We start from the raw sequence: 20,588 nt of genomic DNA, 5'->3' as shown, positions 1-20,588 counted from the left end.
GGCTCGGCTCCGATGGTCGGGCCTCTTTTCTTTTGCGCCAACACAGAAATTACAGCACTGGTGGACGTCATAGCTTTTTTGGCCGTCATTGAAAAAAAGTGGCGGCGGTTATTGCGCGAAACAAAACGGAAACTGCCAACCAACCATTGCCAAACCAAACCAACACAACTAACGGCTGCCTTAAACTTGGTGAATTGGTCTTCATTTCGACCACAACCTCGAAACACTGCATCAGCGATCAAAATCCCACTGAAACACTACTTCATTGTGACGAAAGACCAACCACCATGCGATCCTCATTACTCCCTCGGCGGCGCCCTCTGGAGCGCATCTGCGACGCCTGCCAACAGCAGCGGCGCGAACTGTCCAGCTCGACGAACAGATCGATCGGCCTTTTCAGCAAGCCCTCGCCATCACCATGCACCGCTTCCGCCTCGATACCGCGACGCTCCCAGGCCCCGACCGCCTCGCTGATTTCGAACCGTGCCTTCTCCTGCACACGAAACGCCCAGGGAGCCGAAGCCGCGTCCCGCAAGCCCGCCGAACCTGAGTCCTCGCAGCAGGAGGAGCAGCAACAACAGCCGTCTTCAAGCGCCAGCATCAAGCAGGCCGTCGTTCCCCCTACCCACTACGAGCTCTTCCCCGAGACCTTCCCGCAAGGCCCCCGCCCCACGGCCCCTTCGTCGTCGACGTCCCCGCCCTGCGCCGCGAGTTTTTGAGACTGCAAGCGAAGGCGCACCCGGACATGCACCCGCAAACCTCCAAGAACCGGGCCGAGGCCGCGTCGGCGCGGATCAACGAGGCGTTCAAGACGCTCGCGCACCCGCTGCTGCGGGCGCAGTACCTGCTCGAGCTGGCGGGCCGGGCCGACAACGCGGGCACGGACGAGAGCGCGAAAGTGGAGGACCCGGAGCTGCTGATGGAGGTGCTGGAGGCGCGGGAGATGATTGAGGAGGCGGAGAGCGAGGAGGCGCTCGAGCCGTTGCGGGAGGAGAATGTGCGGCGGGAGAGGGAGAGCGAACGGGGACTCGGGGAGTGCTTTGCGCGGGGGGGATTTGGAGGGGGCGGAGAGGGAGGCGGTGCGGTTGCGGTATTGGGTTAATATTCGGGAGAGTATCGATGCGTGGGAGAAGGGGAAGCCGGTGGTGTTGGAGCACTGAGGAGGGGAGATGGACGTGGCTATGAGTGTCGAGGGCGCCTGTTTCTGGCTGCCCCCCAATCTTAGGTATTCTTCATGGTGTACGACAGGTGCTAGAAGGGAGCGCGTTGTTACGTTGTTGCGAAACCGGGAGTCTGGTTTCGTGCATGGGCTATTCACATTGCGTTGGGCGTTCATAGAGTCGATGCGTCTTTGGTCATCCCACCTCACTGTCAGGCATCGTCCTGTTTAGGTATGAGTCAAGAGAAGGAGGCGATGCATTGCTAGAGAATATCAAAGTTTGGAATGATCCTTATGTTCCTATTCGGATCATCTACCGAGTAGTAGTATTTCTCCTCTGCTAGGAAGAAGCCCTGGGCATTAGAGCTAGGAATTATCTACGTGATGATAACATGAACTATAGCCCGATTCGATTAACCATATCATCTTCCGATTCATCGCTGATAAATACATGAACTAGTGAGTCCTGTTTCTCCTTATCACTGTAGTGGTCCTCCAATCGAGCTACTTCTTTATCCTGAAAGCCCTAAGATCCTAAGATTCCGGGATTGCTTCACCAGCACCTCGTCTACATGGCCAGGAACATGTATCCAAGGCAACTTTCGATTCACCGTATATGGCATGGCTTTCCATGTCATCAAGTAGCTGCCAGTAATTGTCGAGCTTCCGGCACAATCATCTCGACATCTGGCAGTATTTTTTTATTTTTTTTTCAAAAGAAAAATAAAAAGACCAAAGAAGATGAAAGAAGAAAACCCGGCAAATTCGCCGTCGCCGTCGTCATCATCAAAGTAGGTGCTGATGATGATAACCCCGTAATCCGTTCAGCGGTAGTCGGCGTACGAGTTCGCGTCCTTGGCGTGTTCCTCGTGGGCCTGGACCCAACCCCCAGGCGAGATGATGCTCGACGTAGCGGAAGCCCTGCCCGCGCAACGTACCGGTCGGTCAGGTACCGGGGACCTGCGGTAAATGTGAGGCGCTCTTCTTTGGGGGCGAAGGCGGTACGCACTTCGTCCCGCGGCGGCGGTAGCAGGTAGCAGAACTCAATGAAACCGCCGCGTATCGTCTTCGTCGTAGGTGGCTATGTCCTTGCACTCGGACGCGACGAGGGCGTTAGTTGAGGACCTCGAGGTCCATCCGGTCGATGACGATCTGCAGCTTGATGCACTCCTCGTCGTTCTTGAAGACATCGTGGAAGAAGGTATTGGTCTGGATCACGCGGTGCGTGCAGCGCCGAGAGGTCCGGCAGGCGTGCTCATGATCTCGGTGCAGATCTTGCGGTTCTTCGGGGTGCGCAGGGTGTTGAGCCTTCTCTCTCGTTGGCTTTGACGGCGGGCGAGGACCTCTGCTTTGAATGTCTTGGACATCTGGTTGGACTCTGGTATCTCGTCGAGGGGAGGAGTTGGTCAGGGTGTTGCGGCCGGGGAGGCCGCTTAGGTATCGGAGTTGGACCATGCTCCTTCGCGAGGGACTGTCGGGGCTTAGACAGGCCATTCTGCCCAAAGGAGATACGGCACTTTGCACACAGAGCTATCATGTTGGCTTTTGGAATCCAAGACGCCGCAACGTGCAAGTCGAGATGTTGAAGGGTTGGCGCAAGATAGGGTGCAGTCCGTTGGAAAGGAGGACTAGATGTCCTGGGTACGAGTTCTCTTGTCTGCTTTCTCGACAGGAATAACTAGAAGCTGAGACAGATGTGCAGTGCGACCGGTTGGGTCCTTTATCTAGCGATGGTCCTGAATACGCCATGGGCAATCATTTTTTAGCCTGGCAACCTGAACGAGACAATATTCACACTGTGGGTTGAAACTTCGGTCGATGAGAAGGCATAACAGGCAGCACTTTAGGCATGCCCCAGTACCTTCACCGGCAGTTGCCTCCCCTTGAAACATAGCCCCTTTTTCATCATCACATGGTAATTTTGACTCTGGAAAGGCTTGGTTGGGCTGCAGCAGCTTCTCTTTGACTCTACTTCTACGAGCTTCTATCCCAATCACCCGCGAGGCGACCCATCCCCCATTTGAAGCAATCCCCAGTAGTGCATGTAAGATCGAACCACTTCATGACCTCGTCCTCTTGGTTATGGATGTTATGCGAGACACCCGCGGCACTGTATGCCTCGAACCAGCCAGTCGAGCCGTAAACGTACTTGGTCCAACCCGATACCGGGGTGTCCGCCGTGGTGCTGACCGGCGTCTCGCTCAAGCCCAAAACCGAGGTCCACTGCTTCGCCTCCTCTCCGAAGTTGACATAGTTCAGCACCTCGTCGGCCGTCCCGTGAAAGACCTGCATCTTCGGCCGCCACCCGTCGTAGCCCGGATAGGCGTCCCGCACCATGTCGGCCCACTCCTCGCCGGTGTGCGTGATCTTCCCGGTCGCGCAGGCATCGCTCCAAGTCCCGTACCCCTCGCCCGCAAAGCAGCCAAAGGGCACGCCCGCGAACGCCGAACCAGCGGCGAACAGGTCCGGGTAGGCGCCCACGAGCACGTTAGTCATCATCGCCCCCGACGAGACGCCCGTAACGAAGACGCGGTCCCGGTCCCCGCCGTACTTCTCCAGGGTCCAGCGTACCATGCTCGCGATTCCAAGGCTGTCGCCGCCGCCATCATGAGCCAACGTCGCGTTAGAAGATACATCCCAGCACTTGTCCGCGGCGTTGGGGCTGTCCGGGTAGATGACAATAAACCCGTAGCGGCTCGCGAGGGCGGCGTACTGCGAGCCCGCGTGGGCGGCCCGGGCGTCGCCATGGCACCAGTGCGGGTTCACGAGGACGGGCGGGCGGGGCGCGAGGGCATCGGGGACGAAGAGGTAGAAGCCGACGTTGCGGGGGTTGGGGCCGAAGTCTGCGGTTATTTGCTGCAGCGAGGCGGCTTGGGTCGCGGCGATGTAACCGGCGAGGATTGTCAGGGCTGGACGGAGTCGGGTAAGCAGCGTCATGTTGGCTGGCAGTAGGCTAGTGACTCGAGCAGCAAATGATCATTGGTATACACAATTAGGCTCAAGATGACATAGATACTTCAGGGGCTTTATATACCATTGGGAGTCTTGGTAGACGGGATTGTTCGCCGAGCCGTATCCGGCCGGGCACTGTGGATCGCGCAAATGACGGAGGATCGATGCCCGCAGTCAAGACTGGTTAGCCTGTCTGGCATCAAGGCTGGGCGATATTGAAGTAAACAGTGAGCAGCATGCTGCAGGCGAGGAATGACGAGGGAGTAGACCGCTGCGTCATCTTCAATAGATACCTACTTGCCTGGACCCAAGTCTTGTAAGCATGTGCTGTATTGCGGAGGTGCAAGTTCAAGGTGACAAGGACTGGACCAACCATATGTTTGGTAACAGGGTTCTCTAGTCAGGGGCCAGAACGATAAGACGTTACCTGACTTGACGGGTAGCACCTGCCGGGGATTTTAACGTTGCGCCAACGAGATCCGACCCGCGCTGGACCCGCGGTGAGAGCAAGTCCCAAGTCCACTGCCCCGCTTCTGTGCGACGACGACCAAATCATGTCCAGCACATAACTCAGCAAACGGCAGTCGGCCCGGCTACAGTATCAATAACATCTGGGCAGTCTTCAAGTCAACAAACACCAAATCGGCTTCATTTCGACTGACTGACTGACTGGGCGCCTTATACCTAAGAATCCTAAACACTTACTCGACAGTTCACCATCATGGCAGACCAAGCTCTCCCGGAGGAGGGACCTGTGGACCTGTCGCTCAAGCCGGACAACAGCGACGTCCTGCCACCCCTCCACCGCCCATGTCCGCCCGCCCTCCCCGCATCCTGGTCATCGGCGCCGGCTCGCGTGGCCGTACCTACGCCCGCTCGGCCATCTCGTCCAGCAACGGTGTTGTGGTGGCCGTGGCGGAGCCCGACCAGTACAAGCGCGAGCAGTTCGCCCGCAACTTCATCTGCCGCGCCAACCCCGACGAGCCCGCGCCCGAGGGCTCGCTCTTCGCCGACTGGCACGACTTCCTCGACTGGGAGATGACGCGGCGCGAGCGCGAGAAGGCGGGCGAGCCCGACGTCTCGGAGGGCGTCGACGCCGTCTTCGTCTGCGTCCTCGACGAGATGCACCACGACGTCGTCGTCGGCCTGGCCCCGCTCGGCCTGCACATCATGTGCGAGAAGCCGCTGGCCACGACGCTGTCCGACTGCGTCGGCATGTACCGCGCCCTCGCGCCGCACCAGCAGGACAAGGTCTTCTCCGTCGGGCACGTGCTGCGGTACAGCCCGCACAACATCCTGCTGCGCAAGCTACTACTCGAGGACAGGGCCATTGGCGACATCCTGAGCGTCGTCCACACCGAGCCCGTGGGCTGGTGGCATTTCTCGCACAGCTACGTTCGGGGCAACTGGCGGAAGGAGTCGACGACGGCGCCGTCGCTGCTGACTAAGAGTTGCCATGATATCGATATTCTCCTCTGGCTTATGTGCTCTCCGGCCCCGGGCTCAGATCTCCCACCACATCTTCCATCTACAGTGTCTTCCTCCGGATCTTTACAGTTCTACAAGCGAAGCAGGAAACCGAAGGCCGCAGGAAACGCGACCAACTGCCTAAGTTGCCCCATCGAGAAGGACTGCATGTACTCGAGCAAGAGCATCTACGTGGGTCCCCGACACATGGGTCTAGAGACGGGCAACATCCGCTGGCCCATCAGCATCGTGATGCCCGACATCGAGAGCTTCGCCGAGGACAAGCGGAAAGACGCGCTGATGTCCGCCCTGGCCGAAGACTACGACGAGACGACGCCGAAGGAGGCGGTCGACAAGCGCAACTGGTTCGGCCGGTGCGTCTTCGAGTCCGACAACGACGTGTGTGACGAGCAGGTCGTGACGATGAACTGGGAGGAGGAGCCGCTGACGCCCGGCGGCGCGGCGGACGCCGAGTCGCTGCAGGGCCGCGGCTCGAAGCAGGCGACCTTCCACATGATTGCGCAGACCAAGAAGCAGTGCGAGCGCTACTCGTACGTCTACGGCACCGAGGGCGAGATCTACGCGGACTCGCGCGTCATCACGATCGAGAACTTCCGGACGGGCGAGACGACGTCACACAAGCCGCAGCTCGAGAGCCTGGGCCACGGTGGCGGCGACGTGGGGCTGACGCGGCAGTTCGTGCTCGCGGTGGACCGCGTCAAGAACCACGGCTGGTCCGCCGAGAGGGCGCAGGCGGAGTATATCGGCTGCACGCTGGAGGAGGTCGTGCGCAGCCATGCCATGGTTTTCGCGGCCGAGGAGGCGCGGACGGGGGAGAAGGTGATTGAGTGGAAGGCGTGGTGGGATCGGGAGGTTGGCAATATTGAGTGAGGTCTGAGTTACGCCAGCCGAGTAGCTCTTAGGTCGAGTCGAGCCTCTATAAAATTGTTCTGCTCTATACGGCAACTGCAGCGACGCCGTGTAACCTGCCTCAGATGTCAACTCGCAGCCAGTCCGCATTGGACACCATCCGGCCTTTGCCTGTCTGCCTGATACGCATCTTGATCGCAGAGAGCTTCCTCGTAGTATCAACAAAGGATCGACTCTCCATTTTAGCCTCTTCGCCAACTCTTGCTGCTGCTGCACAGGTAGAAGTCAGCTTCCTCATTCAGGTTTACCCTGTTGTTACATTGATGCGAAACAACACCTGTCTTTGGTTGACTCTCCGGTTGGGTTGTATTTCCCAATTGCGTTACCAGAAACCAATCAGGCTGGTAGCCCTTGGGCAAGAAAACGCGAGTTCTCGAGGGGAGGGGCAGCAGGTTCTGCAATCTCCTGGTGATTAATAAATAGCAGGAGATCCCAGCCTGGGTGTGTCCCAGCTACCTATTTGCGCTCTCCCCTTTTTAAACAGTGTTTCCATAGTCGCATTGCTTAGCACGTTGCACCAGCCATCTAATACCAATACCATGGAGCTCTTGGGCGTTAGTGTCACCTCGGACAACTTGCTGCTGCAAGTACAGTTCGGCGACGGATTCTTCCACTACCACGCCCAGTGGCTGGACGATGCCCGCAACGACCGGAACCCGTCTCGGAGCGCGAACTAGAGCTTTGTCGTCCACGAGCCCGACGCCCGCATTCTGGGCGCCACGATCGATGGCGGCAAGGGGGCGACGGCGGTCGTCGTCGTGGCCTGGGCAAACAACGGCACCAGCACCCGCTTTCCCGTGGCCTGGCTGCGTGTCTTCGCTCCGCTGGTCGCTGGGGAAGTTGGTGGCACGCACCGCCCTTCTCTCTCCGGCAATGCTGGGCGGACTGGCTGGACGACAGACACCCTAGAGATCCCGGAAGTGGATTACCATTCCATATTCCCGACGGAAGAAGATCCGACACAGAGACAAAAGAGCCAAACCACCCTCCGGTTCGTCGACATGCTATTCCACGAGGGCAAGGGCGGGCTGATTAAGATCGTGAATACGCCGCCAGCTGATGTGACGTCCGAGCGGAACCGTGCCAACACCATCGTCACCAAGGTCCTCAAGCAGCTGTTCGGCAGCGTCTTTGTCCATCCTCGCCGCGCCGCGGACGAGACGTTCAATATCACGACGGATTACGGCGCCGATAGGCTTCGGGGGGCCGAGCTGCATAATTATCGGACGGAGGAGGTCCTGCTTCCGCATTCTGACCATGCCCACTATGACGTAGGTTTTCTTCTTCTTCTTTTCTACTGTATATCCTTCCCTGCCCCGACCCCGGCTCCTCGTTATATCGTGCTCGCCAAATCTCAGCTTTCCACGAATATTAGCACCCGGCCCAGATCCAAGGCCTGTACTGCCTGGAAGGCGAAAGCCACAACACCTTCGTCTCCAGCCTCGCCGTCCTCGAGACCCTGCGCCGCGAGGCGCCCGACCTGTATCCATACCTGTCGCGCGCCCCGATGGCGGTGGGCCGCGCCGCGCACTTCTACGACCCGCCCATGTTCCAGGCCATCGTGGATTCCGCCGTGACCCTGGACAAGCTCCACCCCCGCCCGAGCGCCGGCGACGACGACAGGACCACGGCGAAACGCGTCCGGTGGCACCCGCACCTGGCCGGGTGCCTGCTCGCGCCGTTCGGCGACTTCGTCGCGGACCCGCGCCGCCTACGCCAAGTTCCAGGAGATCGCGCGGCGGCCGGCGCACCAGCTCACGGTGCGGTTCGGGCCGGGGGATTTGTACGTTTGGGACAACTGGACGGTGCTGCATGGGCGCGAGGGCATCGTTTCGGGGGCGGGGATGCCGCGCACGAGCGTCGGGCAGACGGTGCCCGAGGGGTCGTGTGGGAGCGGTACCGGTCGCTGCAGATTGCGCGGCTGCGGGACGTCGTGGAGGAGGCGTGGTTGGTCCATGTGCCGGCGGCGCAGTTGTATGAGTTGGGGCGGCTGTATCAGCTGGATGAGGAGTGAGATGGGAGAGCAGGGCAGTCAAATCGGCTGTCCGAGATATGGTGGTGTGTGGCCCATGGGAAATTTGAAGAAAGGGGGCTCGAAGCATGTGCTATTTGGGAAGAAGTTCCGGGCTATTGTAAACATAACAAACGAATAATAGCAAAAAGTACTATCCCACTTTGCGGGTTGTCAGTTCATGGTGTATAAAATATCCACATATGTCAAGTCTTCATTGTACGGCATGCACTTCATATGGCATGAAGTTCATTACTCTATACCAGGCTACGTCTATCATACTAGGGCCCTCACTACCGCCTTTTCCTCCATTCTGTATACGTAGGGATACATCATAGAGAGAGATTAAAGACGCTTAGTAGACAGTGATAGTAACAGTAATGACCGGAGTCGGCGCCGTGGTGACAGCAGCCGTGACACCCCAGCAAGAGCACGCGGAGCTATAGCGAACCGCACCGGAGCAGGCGCTGGCGTAAGTGGGGACGGCGGTGGGGAAGACGGTGACAGCCTCGGCGCGTTTCTCTTGTACTCGTTTGAGCAGGGTCTGCGGGGCGACGTCCTCTTCTTCGTCGCAGCTGTCGGCCGTCGTGGTGACGATGACGGTCGACATGGGCGGCGTCACGGTGGTGGACATGAAGGAGGTGCAGTCCTGCCGGAACGAGGACATGGACTCGGGGCCGCGGCGGGTGCCGGTCACGGCGCGGGCGCAGTTGTCCTTGGGGGAGCATTAGTTTCGGCATAAGAGGGAGGCATCAGCACGGCGGGACTTACGGCGTTGCACCCGTTGTTGTTGTTGCGGGGCTTGAAGACGGCGCCGGCCGAGGCGAGAGGCAGCAGAGCTGCAGTGATGAGGACGGACTTCATTGTTTCGGAGGAGGGGTCTTCGGGGTGAGACCGCCGGAGGATGTTATTTACAGGTGAGAACTTCTGACCAATCTGACAAGCCCGGGGACGGAGGATCAGCAGAGTAAAACAAGAGGAGGGCGGCTCTCTGACGTTTATATCTTGCCTCAGTAGAATGGTTGGTCCGGGGAAATACAACTGGGAGGAACGACAGGGCATGCAGCCAAGCCGTGCAGCATATTGAACTATTTCAAAGGTCTACGGCCTTCCTAATCAATACACGACGTATCTCTTCTTACTGCTTGCTGCAGTAGACGTCGGTTAGTCTTTCTCTCCCTCTCTTTCCCGGGATACCGAGCTGGCTGGGGCTGGGCCCAGGATCCTGGCTACCTAGGCGAGCCGGCCTAGACTATCGTATTGGTCGGGTTAAAGATATGAGCTATCGGTCCCAATAGAAGGCAGGTTGCACATATCGGGAACCAATAGAATTTCATGCCGTCCTGCGCACCCCTGCAACCCTCCTCCTTGTTCCGGCCTAGCTGAGGCCCAGGATGACTGCATTGCATGCTCGTCCGCGCTATTGATACGGGCTCTCCTTGCTTTTTTAGCCAGCTCGCTCCCCTCAGGCCGGCCTCGCGTAATGCGTTTTCTTGGGACGTTTCCCCTCATCGGACCAAGGTGAAAGGATGAGGAGAAGCAGGAGGATATTGTACTCGGTTTCGGGATTGGATTCCGTGAGACTAACAAAAGGAAAGAGGTGTTGCCAAGAACAGATTGATGAGTGGCACGGGAACTTGCTAGACCGGATCTGGCCATGCCATGGCGGAAGAATCATCCATCACCATCGAGCAGAGCAGGACCAACTCCAGTCCCCGGGTTTGGCAAACCATTGCCATTGGTTTTTGTTTACCACGTGGCTCAGCTAGGTGTGTGGATGGGATGAGCGGACAATTAACGAGAGAAGAGGGGACGGATACCAGCAAGTTCCCTTGTGTAGAGCAGTCCGTGATCGTTGGTGGAATATGGCCGTACATATTCATCACTACCAAACCCATGTTCCCGAAGTCGGTTCCATTTTCAAGTGCCAAAAAATGAGTGGTGGATTTGTTGTGGCTGATCATACTACATCATTGTTTTGCGAAGGGGAAAATCAAGCAATCTTGAGATACCGACGCAAAGACGCAGCCCAAAGAAAGCAGTGCTCATCACTGTCTTCGAACCCGGTGCGGGGCGAAATCAAACAACCATGAGATACCAAACACACCGTGCATGACCAACCACTCAACCACCCGTTACAGCCCTAGACTGTTTGACGAAATGAATGTTGTAGCACTTCATATCCCTAACGAATAGTACTTTTCGTCACCCGACCTTTTTCATATTTCACCCAACCCACGCCACATTACTCCACGATAGGGGGTGGCATGACTTCCAGGGCTGTTACGCTTGGCTCCTGCAAATCGCAGTCACTCACCTGCCTCGTTGATAACGGGTAAGGAGGTTCGCCGTAGTTACAGGTAGTGACACTAACCCCCATCAATATTCTAGCACAAGTCCGGATCAAGCAGTATCTACGCAATCAAAGGGCAGGTCTTCAAGTCTGGCAGGGACTCGGTCATGTTATCCTGGCCGTCTTGACTCAATCGACCGTCAAACCGGAGCCGGAACCCGCCCTGAAATGCCAAACAGTTCTATGTGATCGACGGGCACGTCTTCGAGGACTTCAGCATACAACGACATGAATCTCTCGTTCACTCGCATTTCTAGTTCGTTCTTTTTACTGATCATCACATAGAGGGCACACTTGATCACTCACCTATCACGTTATTCCTTCCCTTGCGGTTTTTCGTTTAAGTGGCATAGCAAGAAGTTAATCTGGACGTCACAGATCCGCTCTACATAGTTGATTGAAATTGTATACGGTAAAATCTTCACATAAGCTAGTAGTAGTTGATCATATACACCTTAGCCACTGCCCTCCAGGGGCTACGGATATTCTCTGGTCTTACAACTGCCATCCGCCGGCCCTAGATCCGCTGTAATAGACAGAAGAAGGAGTTTCCCCGTGGTCGGTTTCTCTGTTGCTACACAACCAAGTAGGTGAGCCTCGCAGTGGTTCGCCTCTCATGTTTGACTTCATCGTGCCGTGACTTGGTTGCTAAGCTTATACAAGACATAACCGGTGATCATATGCGGTCACCACATTCCGAAATCGAATGGTATCGCATCGGGTTCCCGCTATCTCGAGCAAATATAAGAGAATTCAAATTTAGTCACACAAGGACGTAGCTTGTTTTTGCCAATATTGTTGGGCCGCCCGATACGGCCAATGGATATTGCGGCGCATAAATAGATATCACGTAAGTAGATAAGTAGATCACTGCCATGCTATACCCCAGTTAGACAGGGCACTGCCGCAGTAGGAACAATAATTCTAACCCCTATTTGTCCTAGGCCCAGTATTTGCCTCCAATCTAGTGCTTTTTCAGATGCTACTTTTTGCGTCCCCCTTGAGGCTGAGTGAGGATTATAGGCAAAGCACTACCAACATACTCTGCTGTCAACAGAAGGCATGCCTTCGTTTGCACACCGTGTTGGGGGTAACTCTTTCAAGTGAACTCAAGATCTCACCTACTTCAGGAACAAGACCGCGAAAACCATGTTCAGCCCGCTGGGTTGCCCCCTAGCCCAGCTCTGATTTGGTGTCGTATACCACCTACCAAGCTCTATTATGTCCCCGGAGATCAGATTTATCTTGCTAAACGGCGGTGTCTTCGGCGCCCAGAAGTAATGCTACTTCTCTCACAAGAATGTCCACTCGCTCGGAATTCCGTGCTACCCAGACGTTGAGGAACCCGTACCTGCTGCAAGGCGATACACACGTGCCTGTCCAACAAGCTCTGCTGGAACACGGAATGGAATCACATCCTACGCGGAGGCTGTACCGACAGCTCTTCCAAAGACCCGGCAGGTTCCCATCTCTATGAGCAGGAAGCTCAGGGAGGTGGGCTGGCGCTCTTGTGCCAGTGTAATGGCAGGTTCGGCGGATTGACCTATGTCGACAACTTGGATGTGACGAACTGCTTGTGGGATCTATTTTGTTCGTTAATGACTACCGGTCGACCAATGTCAAAAACGTCATGTATACCAACGCCAATACTACAAGAGAAAAGGAACCTGCATTGTCGTCAACTAACAACTATAGCGATGTGCAGCAAGCCAAGCTTCATGTCGGACTTGGAGCTGGGTTGGGTGTTGGTCTATCGTTGCTGATCGCTTTGGCGATTAGCCTGTGGTTGTTAAGAAGAGCGCAATAAGAGTTCAAACATCTCAGGGGAAATCAGGTTAGCCGTACTCAGGCTGCAAGCGAGTAAGAGAAATAACAAGCCGAGGAGGACAGCAGGTCTCAGCGCCCTACAGCAAGCTATGAGGAAAGCCCATACAGTCCGTATCATGTCCATCCTCCAACACAATACACACAGGCACCGCCACAACAGCAGGCTGCTGCTGTTTTGTACCAGGCACCATATAAACCGTCGCCTAGGAAAAGAATGCTGAGCCCGCAAGAGACGTAAAATGAAGAACGAACGCCGGGACAAGAAGCCAGCTCTACCTCGGTCCAACCACCATTGTCGGCTGTCCATATACCAGCGCGGTGCTACGCCAAGTCTGAATGTATGCAATGATCGACAGGGTCGTTAGGAGAGCGCCCACCATAGAAGTCGCCAAACACACTCAATCGGTTGAGCGGCATCCTGCGGTGTTCATGTGAATGGCACAAGTCGCTAGTAGCCGCAGTCAGCCCCGTGTCAGAGCCTCAATTGATCTTGCAACAATTTCTACTTGGTGGTAACCAACATGGCATCGCCAATTCGAAATCCCGAAGATACGAGTAAGGATTTTGGGTTGTTGCTCCGGTAGACTCCAGGCAATGGTACATAGATGTGCCATGATGCGGGAAGCATCGACGGACACTCGGATTGAAGTCTAGTAGAGGAGACTGGCTATTTCGGGGAGCCCAAGGTGTTCAAACTTGGTAGCGAAGTAGCAAAATCAACACCTCCAACTCCATTCATGGTGAGATCACAAGAACAATAAATTTATCTCTTTTCGGTGTTAGTCGCTGCATCTAAAGATGTTCCCGGGAGATGTGTAGGTAGTGGCCATTCATAGGACGCACCGGCCCCACCACGCCGGAAAGCTGTCTAGCCGTTTTCCGCCCAAGCTCCAGCAAGCCTTCTCAACCCTCCCACGAAGAAGCTCCATCAAAAAGTTCGCGAAGGCGTCAAACGTCACCCCCAATCTACCCCACGACGACGACGACGACGACCAATTGGCCCGCCCGCGACCGATACCACAGGCACACAGACGCAATGGCCTTCCGAATACAACCTCTGGCCCGACCGGCCTCGAGGGCGACTGCCTTTGCTGCGGGCTGCAGCTCCTCCACCTCCACATCCACAGCAGCGACATGCCGCAGCCCACTACTCTCCCTGTTCCAGTCGCAGCAGGTCCGGTACGCGCGTACCATGACCAAGGCCGAGGAGGAGGACCTGCAGGGCATCCCCGTGCGCCTGCTGCGCGACATCGTCGGCTTCGGCCGCCGGCACGCCATCATCCGCGTCAAGCCCGGCCGCATGCGCAACGTCTGGCACCACAAGGGCCTCGCCGAGTACATGACCAAGCAGCGCTTCCAGGAGCTCGGCGTCACCGAGGCCGCCATCGGCGTCCGCGACCGCACCTTTGGCACCCAGATGCTCATCGAAGACGAGTCGGCCGAGACTGCTGCTTCCTCCAACAAGTCTGGTAGCAGCCAGAGCAAGAGGAACAATACCATGCTCGAGGGCACCAGGACCCAATCGGTAGGTGACAGTCGCTTCTTTTGTTGTCCTTTATTACGTTGAATAGCAGATTGCTAATGTTGAACGAAAACAGCCCGAGGAAACCCGCGCCATCTTCGACCAAATCATCCCCGAAGTCCTCACCTTCGCCCGCAAACCCATCTCGACCCCCGAGCCCGCCGAGCCCGCCATCCCCCGCTCCCCCGCCCTGGCCGCCAACGCCGTGACCTCGACCTCCTCAGGCCAACCCGATCCCACTGCCGCAACAACAGCACCCGCCGTCACCGCCATCTTCGGCTCCGTGACCGCGCACGACATCCTCGAGATCGCCATCGCGGGCGCCCAGTCCGTCCGGCCCGGCGCCTTCTCCAGCGGCGCCCTCCAGGCCCGCGACGTCGTCATCCTCGGCCTCGAGGCCGGCGAGGACCGCATCAAGCGCCTCGGCCGCTTCGAGGTCGAGATCCACGCCGGCGGCGACGGGGTCCCGCCTCTGCGGAGGGTGATCGAGGTCGTGCCCGAAGGCGAGGCATAAATGAAATCAAGAAGAGACGCGCCCCTCGAAAAGTTTGAACCCCCATACTAGTTCCCCTCCCCTTCAAGGAGAGAACAGGTGTAACTCAGCCGCACGAAAGCCTGACTCGGGGGGGAGAAGGAAAGAGGTGGAGAACCCGTCATCTATGCTGGCCTACTTTTACTTGTTTGTACCACGTAGCGTTGCGCAGATGGGAAGGACACGGGGGGCGTTGACTGTATACTACTAGTTCGACAGAAGGGCCGATATTGTATATGCACATGTACCATGCACATTTACCATGGGCAAGCTGCCGTCCATGTACGAGCCGACAGGGAGGGGCTCGGATGTGAAAATAGACCGCATAGAACTTGATATGTATACATAGTGTACATATACATTCGAAAGCACCCCAATCTCGCTACGCGGGGACATGAACGATTGAACTAGCTGGTCACCAACGCTTGTCTCTTGAGGGATGCTGTCTATAATGATATTTGGGTATACTACAAACTAAACAACCATTCCCCCCTCCTTCGCTTGTTACGTATCGTGGACAAGTGTGCAAAAAAACCAAACATGCAATCTTCTTCTAAGACAAGCAAGACCAAACATACCCTATGCCAAGCGCCATCGCCCCCTAAGAGAGGACGTGAAAGCAGCAGAAGACGAATCAATTTAGGCCTAGGTGCGAGAGTGGCCAACCAGAACAAGAATGCAGAAAAGAAAAACGCCCTCCTTCGCATTTCTCATACCGAACCGAAGCCCATCCAAACCCAATGACGAATGTATCCCCAAAAGACAAAGGAGGGCACAAAAGAAACAAGAAGCGAAAAAAAGTCAGGCCACCGAAACTCCCCAATTTGATGTATGCCATGAATGTTTCCAATTCCACACTATCAAATCCTGTACCTAAGTATCGAAACGCTCTGGCGGCGGAAGTTCACTGGCCAGGGTAACTGACATCCAGACTCCAAAGCTCATCCCAGACAACGCTCTGATCGCGGCCATCAACATTGGTGCTGCTAGCATTGCTCATGTCGCGGTGAAACTGCGGCGGCGGTTCCGTCGCCTTCTGCGGGTTGCTACTGCGTTCCCAAGGATAATGCGGGCGGAAGTAAGCGTTGCGGACAGCAGGAGCAGAAGTAAGTGCAGGAGCTTGTTGACGATGGCGGCGTCGCGGAGACAACGACAATCGCTGCTGGTCCTCGAATGATTAGTGAGTAGAACACCTCTAATAGACGTATTAACCCCCCAATCAATTCATTTCACTTATGTGCTCAAGGACCGAGCAGGGCATCCACATCGTGATGTCGTACCTCGTTTCCAGTGCCAGTGCCTCCTTGACCGTCAGCAGCATTGCTCGCCTCCGCCTCCGGTGCTTGCGCATTGGACAATAATGACGTCTTGCTGGAACCCCCATCGTGTCGCGCCTTGGAGGGACTTCCCACGGGTGCGGCTTGACCTCCTTCGGAACCCTGTCCTCCAGCAATGGGAACTGCTCGCAGGCTGTTCGTCTCCGAAGCCAGGGCGCTGCTCTTGGCGGCACCCGCACCAGCGCCTCCCGCGAACGGCAGGTTCTTCCTAGTCGAACTGCCGGAGCTGCTGCGTCGAGTCTTCAAGCTCTCGCTAAGAGTCTTGCTCACGGCCTTCATCTTGGCATTGTCGCCGCCGGCCGACAGAAGCTTGCTCGCGCCCGAGCGCGACTGGTGGCTGTGCATGTCGGCCCGAGCCTCGACGTTATTCGTAGCTACCGTGCTCTTGCCCAGGCCCGGAGTGGAAGGAGCGCCGGCCTTGTCCTCGATGGCATCAATAAGCCACCAGCGCAGACCGTCTGACAGATCGAAGGGGTTATCGAACTCGTCTCCGGTGTTAACGGAGTCGGTTTCGGAAGGCGGAAGCTGGGCCGCCGTTGAGGAGAGACTCTTAGACAAATCAACAACACGTTCCTGGATCCGCGTGATCCGCGCTACCAGCCATTCTCGCTGGCGTAAACGGTGGCTTTCTTGTTCCCGCAGGAAGAAGTGTGGGCAACCAACGTTGAAAGCCGCCCAAGCGCCGGTGGTCTGGTTGCGAGTGGGCAAGAACAACGCCAAGTCGCCCTCCTTAAAGTGCCTAAAGGCAATCTTATCGTGCGCATCTTTGACTGCAGCATGGGCTCGTTCCTTGTAGGAGCGGGCGTCTCGAGTCATTTTGCGGGCGGTATGTTCGGCCTCCTTCACACGTCGGTAGAGTGTATTCGCAAAGACATCAATGTCGAAGAAGCCTGGTCCCTTGACAAACGACTGGTATTGCGTAGCCTCCGTATCACCGTCATCGGCGTTCATCCAGAATAGAAGCTTCAGGTCAGTACTACTGGCCATCGGTGCTGTAGCCCAAGACACCGAGCGACGGATCGAACTGCTGGGGTCCGACGAATCGTTGGGATCTCGAGCGATACGCTCAGAACGGGGGATCTTCTGGATGGTAAACTCCTCGTCCTTCCGCGTCACGGAGAAGCCCAACCTCTCAAGGAGTCGGCAAAGTCGTTCGTTGTTGGTGTACAGTCGCTGCGTGATGTCCTTGGTCCGGTCAGTGCGGCCTTCGAAGCGCTGGTTGAGGCCAGTAAGCCGGGCCTCGGAAGCCTTAAGCCTTTCTTGGTACATCCGAGCTTCTTCCTCGAGGCTGCCCACCTGCGACTGTCTTGCCGCTAATGTTTCCGTCAACTCGGCGACTCGCTTCTCCGCGTTTTCCAGCTCTGTTCGTAGCGTCTCTGACCCAGACTCGCCATCTGTCATCTTCTTCCGAAGGTCGCTGAGCTCCTCTCGACTCTGTTTCAGCTCTCCTTCCAAAGCAGCGCTCTTGGCCTTCTCCTCGTCCAAAGCTTCGCGTAGCTTTATCCGAGTGTTCTCCTCTGTGGACAATGTGCCCTGGGTAGTCGAGAGTTCGGCCTTGGTGTCATGAATGGTATGCTGTGCCACCTCTAATTCCGACTTCAGGATGGACATGTCCTCTTCCAGTGACTTGAACTTGGTAAGAACTTCGCTGGATTTACTGGTGACTGCCTCCATCAGATCATTGACATCCTCGGGCACTCGTTCTCGTGGCGACATCTGCCCGTGCAGATCCCTAAGTGTGCGAGCGTGGAGCTGAGAGCTCTGCTCAGACGTTTCCGCGCGGCCTGTCAGACTCTTGACACTCTCCCTGGCATCCTGTAGTTGCCTCTCGAGGTCCTCGTTGCGCTGAATCTGTATCCGAGCCTCGTTTCGCAAGTATTCGATCTGGCCTTGTGTTTTCAGAGCCTCATCCTGCTTCTCCTGGTTCAAACGTTCCACCTCGTCTTCGAGTGATCGCAGTTTGTCGTCGTAGGTGACCTTTTCATTCTCCCTAGATTCACCAAAGTGTTCGATCTCGTCTTCGGTTTCCTCGAGGCGGGCTTTGAGCGTCTTGATCTCATCCTCCAAAGACTTTCGCTCTTCCATGAACTCTCGCTTCAAGGCTTCCATATTGCCCAGGAGATCCTTCTTGGTCGAGTTAACCTCATCCATCTGCCCCTCGATCTCCTTGGCGCGGGCAGCGGCTTCTTTGAACATAGCTGACTGCCCCTGCTCCGCCTTGAGTTCGTTTTCTAATTGGGCTATGCGATTAAGCAGAGCCCCATTCGCTTCCGAGGCGGCTGAGCCCCTTCGACTTCCGGACGTTCCTGGCGATTTGAGAGAAACAGCAGAGTCGTTGCGATCGTTCTGGCCGCCTGGCTGGAAAAGACTGCCCATACCCGGTCTAGATTCGGTGCTCTGCCGGTGCAGTAACCCTTCTAGGCGACGAACACGACTCTCCGCCGTCTTGATCTTGTTCTCTAGCTTCACCTTGTCGTCCTGAAGGGTCCGGAACAGATCGTCATCGCCGCGGATCATGAGCCCACTACGACCAAGCGCCGCCTCGTGAACGCTTCCGTTCTTGAACGCCTTCATTCGTTTGGTTTGCTGCTTCGTCGGGGAACTCAGCTCCTTGACAATCTTGGCCACTTCTTCGACCATGTTATCGTCGACTCCTTGCTGCTGAACTTCGGTCATGAAATCCTCGAGGTCGCGCTTCGTCACGGCTGGCCAGGTATCTTCGTCGCCTAGGAGGTTCACTTCGAGACCTAGCACGGCATCGTTCTTATCGGGGCCATATGTGTTGCCGACGACTTTCTGGAACTTCCGCCGGCGCTTGAGCTCCTCGTCCTGGAACAAAGCCATCTCGTTGGCCAGGGTGGACGAGTCTGTTTTGACCTTGTCCTGCCATTCACGTCTTCGGACAGCCTCGGCCACAAACGATGCGTACATGAAGGGTAACTGCTGTATTAATCGAAGATAATCAAATGTAGTCATCTCCTCCTCTCCTTGGTTGAGCAAAGTCATCTGGGTCTTGACGTTGGAGTGTAATGTCGTTATTTCAGCAATGGTACGCATGAAGACCAGCGAACCCGATGCCATATCGTTGCGAGCTTCGGTGGCATAGCGAAGCATCTCGTCCATCTCTTGGGCCCGCGTACGTATGCTGGGCAAAAGGCGTTCGGTATGGTTCGCTGCGGTCTTGGAGGCCTGGAGCAAATCTCTCGTAGACGAAGAGTAACCAAGAGTAGTCTCGTAGTCGGTATCGATCTTCTTGGCCACCGCCTCAATGTCCTCCAGCAGCTGCACACTTTCGTTGCCGCGTTGCAGTGCTGAGCGAGACATGAGCTTCTCGAATTCCTGGAAGAGGTCGTCACACCCATCAAACATCTTGGCGGCCGTCTTGTCCAGTTCCGAAACCTTGCTGTTGAACTTGCGCAATGACGTGTTTGCTAGCTTTCCAGCCTTGCGGGTCGTATCGAGGTCGATCAGATCTTCCAGCGTCGACTGCCGGGACTTCCGCGTTTCCCTGCCTGTCATGAAGCGCATCATGGCGGGCGAGATGGTGACACTGCGTGCGATCTCCAGCAGACGCTCCCAGTTGTCGGCGAGCGAGTTGTAGTCCTCCTGCGTGGGCGTCACCCAGTCCTTCAGCTCTTTGTACTTGGGCTCGATCGGGCGAACAGCGCTGTCCAAGTTGGCGACGGCAGCATCAAGACACTTGACCATGACGTCCATCTCACTGTGGCGTGCTTGGGCGGTTTCGGCCATGGCGGCGCAGTCCTCGACGACCGTCAGCGCCCAGTCGCGCCGACTCTTGAACAGGTCGTGCCATGATTGCAGGGAGCGGGTGTCGGTCAGGGAATTGGGAGCGGCGGAGATGCTGTAGCGTTTCGGAAGCGGTTCTTGCGATACGAGCGATGCCGGAGTGCCTGACGTCGATGCCTGTATTATGCGGATGTCGTAGATGTAGACCTCGTTTTGCGTTTGTATTGTTTGGAGCTTGGCTGTCTTGCCCTGAGGCGAAAGAGTGACGATGTTTTGGACCGGAATGGCGCTCTGTCGAGCCACCCAGGACTTGAAGTCATCGAGGCTGCAGCAATTATTGAGTCAGCTACCATCATCACCGCAATAACCACCGAATGCCGGACCAACGGGGTCGCCCTGCAGGGGCCAGGTGCAATCAGGAAGGGACGGGAACGTACGTTGCGAACTGCGAGATGTCAACCTGCAGGCGCTGGCCCGTATGGGCTATCAACACCTGCGTCCTGGTCGCCATGGCGCATGCATTTCCTCCCCAGCTAGGCAACAGGAGCAAACGGGATGAGGGAGAGGAAGTGAAACCGAGACCTCGGAAGTCCAGGGAATCGGGGTTTGGGTATGTAGATATTCTTAGGACGGAAGAGGGCGGGTGCCTTATCGAGTCATCCGCCTTGTCTTTGCCTGTCGCATGGGTGGTTTAGGTGGTTCTTCCTTTTTTCCCTTTGTTTCCCTGTTGACCAGAATGTTTGATAAGCTA

The 20,588-nt window shown here is 56.4% G+C and overlaps 9 protein-coding genes across 9 annotated transcripts; 5 read left to right on the top strand and 4 right to left on the bottom strand.

Annotated features, from left to right (window-relative positions):
- Positions 1 to 287: 287 nt before the first annotated feature.
- On the top strand, positions 288 to 719 carry PG997_005696 (Co-chaperone Hsc20; the record flags this gene model as incomplete). Its single annotated transcript, XM_066810011.1, has 1 exon — positions 288 to 719. One exon carries the CDS (start codon positions 288 to 290, stop codon positions 717 to 719), a length of 432 nt encoding a protein of 143 aa, XP_066668934.1.
- Positions 720 to 745: 26 nt separating this feature from the next.
- Positions 746 to 1,160, top strand: PG997_005695 (Co-chaperone Hsc20; the record flags this gene model as incomplete). Its single annotated transcript, XM_066810010.1, has 2 exons — positions 746 to 997; positions 1,062 to 1,160. The coding sequence occupies 2 exons, from the start codon at positions 746 to 748 to the stop codon at positions 1,158 to 1,160; spliced, it is 351 nt and encodes a 116-aa protein (XP_066668933.1).
- Positions 1,161 to 2,272: 1,112 nt separating this feature from the next.
- PG997_005694 (uncharacterized protein) lies at positions 2,273 to 2,653 on the bottom strand (the record flags this gene model as incomplete). Its single annotated transcript, XM_066810009.1, has 1 exon — positions 2,273 to 2,653. One exon carries the CDS (start codon positions 2,651 to 2,653, stop codon positions 2,273 to 2,275), a length of 381 nt encoding a protein of 126 aa, XP_066668932.1.
- Positions 2,654 to 3,133: 480 nt separating this feature from the next.
- Positions 3,134 to 4,096, bottom strand: PG997_005693 (uncharacterized protein; the record flags this gene model as incomplete). The annotated part of the gene is made up of 1 exon (XM_066810008.1): positions 3,134 to 4,096. One exon carries the CDS (start codon positions 4,094 to 4,096, stop codon positions 3,134 to 3,136), a length of 963 nt encoding a protein of 320 aa, XP_066668931.1.
- An 825-nt stretch (positions 4,097 to 4,921) lies between these two features.
- Positions 4,922 to 6,469, top strand: PG997_005692 (uncharacterized protein; the record flags this gene model as incomplete). The annotated part of the gene is made up of 1 exon (XM_066810007.1): positions 4,922 to 6,469. The coding sequence occupies one exon, from the start codon at positions 4,922 to 4,924 to the stop codon at positions 6,467 to 6,469; it is 1,548 nt and encodes a 515-aa protein (XP_066668930.1).
- Positions 6,470 to 7,047: 578 nt separating this feature from the next.
- Positions 7,048 to 8,522, top strand: PG997_005691 (Clavaminate synthase-like protein; the record flags this gene model as incomplete). The annotated part of the gene is made up of 3 exons (XM_066810006.1): positions 7,048 to 7,062; positions 7,186 to 7,779; positions 7,884 to 8,522. The coding sequence occupies 3 exons, from the start codon at positions 7,048 to 7,050 to the stop codon at positions 8,520 to 8,522; spliced, it is 1,248 nt and encodes a 415-aa protein (XP_066668929.1).
- Positions 8,523 to 8,874: 352 nt separating this feature from the next.
- On the bottom strand, positions 8,875 to 9,383 carry PG997_005690 (uncharacterized protein; the record flags this gene model as incomplete). Its single annotated transcript, XM_066810005.1, has 2 exons — positions 8,875 to 9,234; positions 9,291 to 9,383. 2 exons carry the CDS (start codon positions 9,381 to 9,383, stop codon positions 8,875 to 8,877), a joined length of 453 nt encoding a protein of 150 aa, XP_066668928.1.
- Positions 9,384 to 13,735: 4,352 nt separating this feature from the next.
- PG997_005689 (uncharacterized protein) lies at positions 13,736 to 14,735 on the top strand (the record flags this gene model as incomplete). Its single annotated transcript, XM_066810004.1, has 2 exons — positions 13,736 to 14,224; positions 14,274 to 14,735. 2 exons carry the CDS (start codon positions 13,736 to 13,738, stop codon positions 14,733 to 14,735), a joined length of 951 nt encoding a protein of 316 aa, XP_066668927.1.
- Positions 14,736 to 15,657: 922 nt separating this feature from the next.
- Positions 15,658 to 20,348, bottom strand: PG997_005688 (uncharacterized protein; the record flags this gene model as incomplete). Its single annotated transcript, XM_066810003.1, has 3 exons — positions 15,658 to 15,921; positions 16,034 to 20,162; positions 20,275 to 20,348. 3 exons carry the CDS (start codon positions 20,346 to 20,348, stop codon positions 15,658 to 15,660), a joined length of 4,467 nt encoding a protein of 1,488 aa, XP_066668926.1.
- Between the last annotated feature and the right edge of the window lie 240 nt (positions 20,349 to 20,588).

This window comes from Apiospora hydei, assembly GCF_038363865.1.
Source record: "Apiospora hydei strain CBS 114990 chromosome Unknown utg000005l_segment0_segment0, whole genome shotgun sequence".
Classification (NCBI taxonomy): domain Eukaryota; kingdom Fungi; phylum Ascomycota; class Sordariomycetes; order Amphisphaeriales; family Apiosporaceae; genus Apiospora; species Apiospora hydei.
This window is presented reverse-complemented; position numbering and strand designations above follow the sequence as displayed.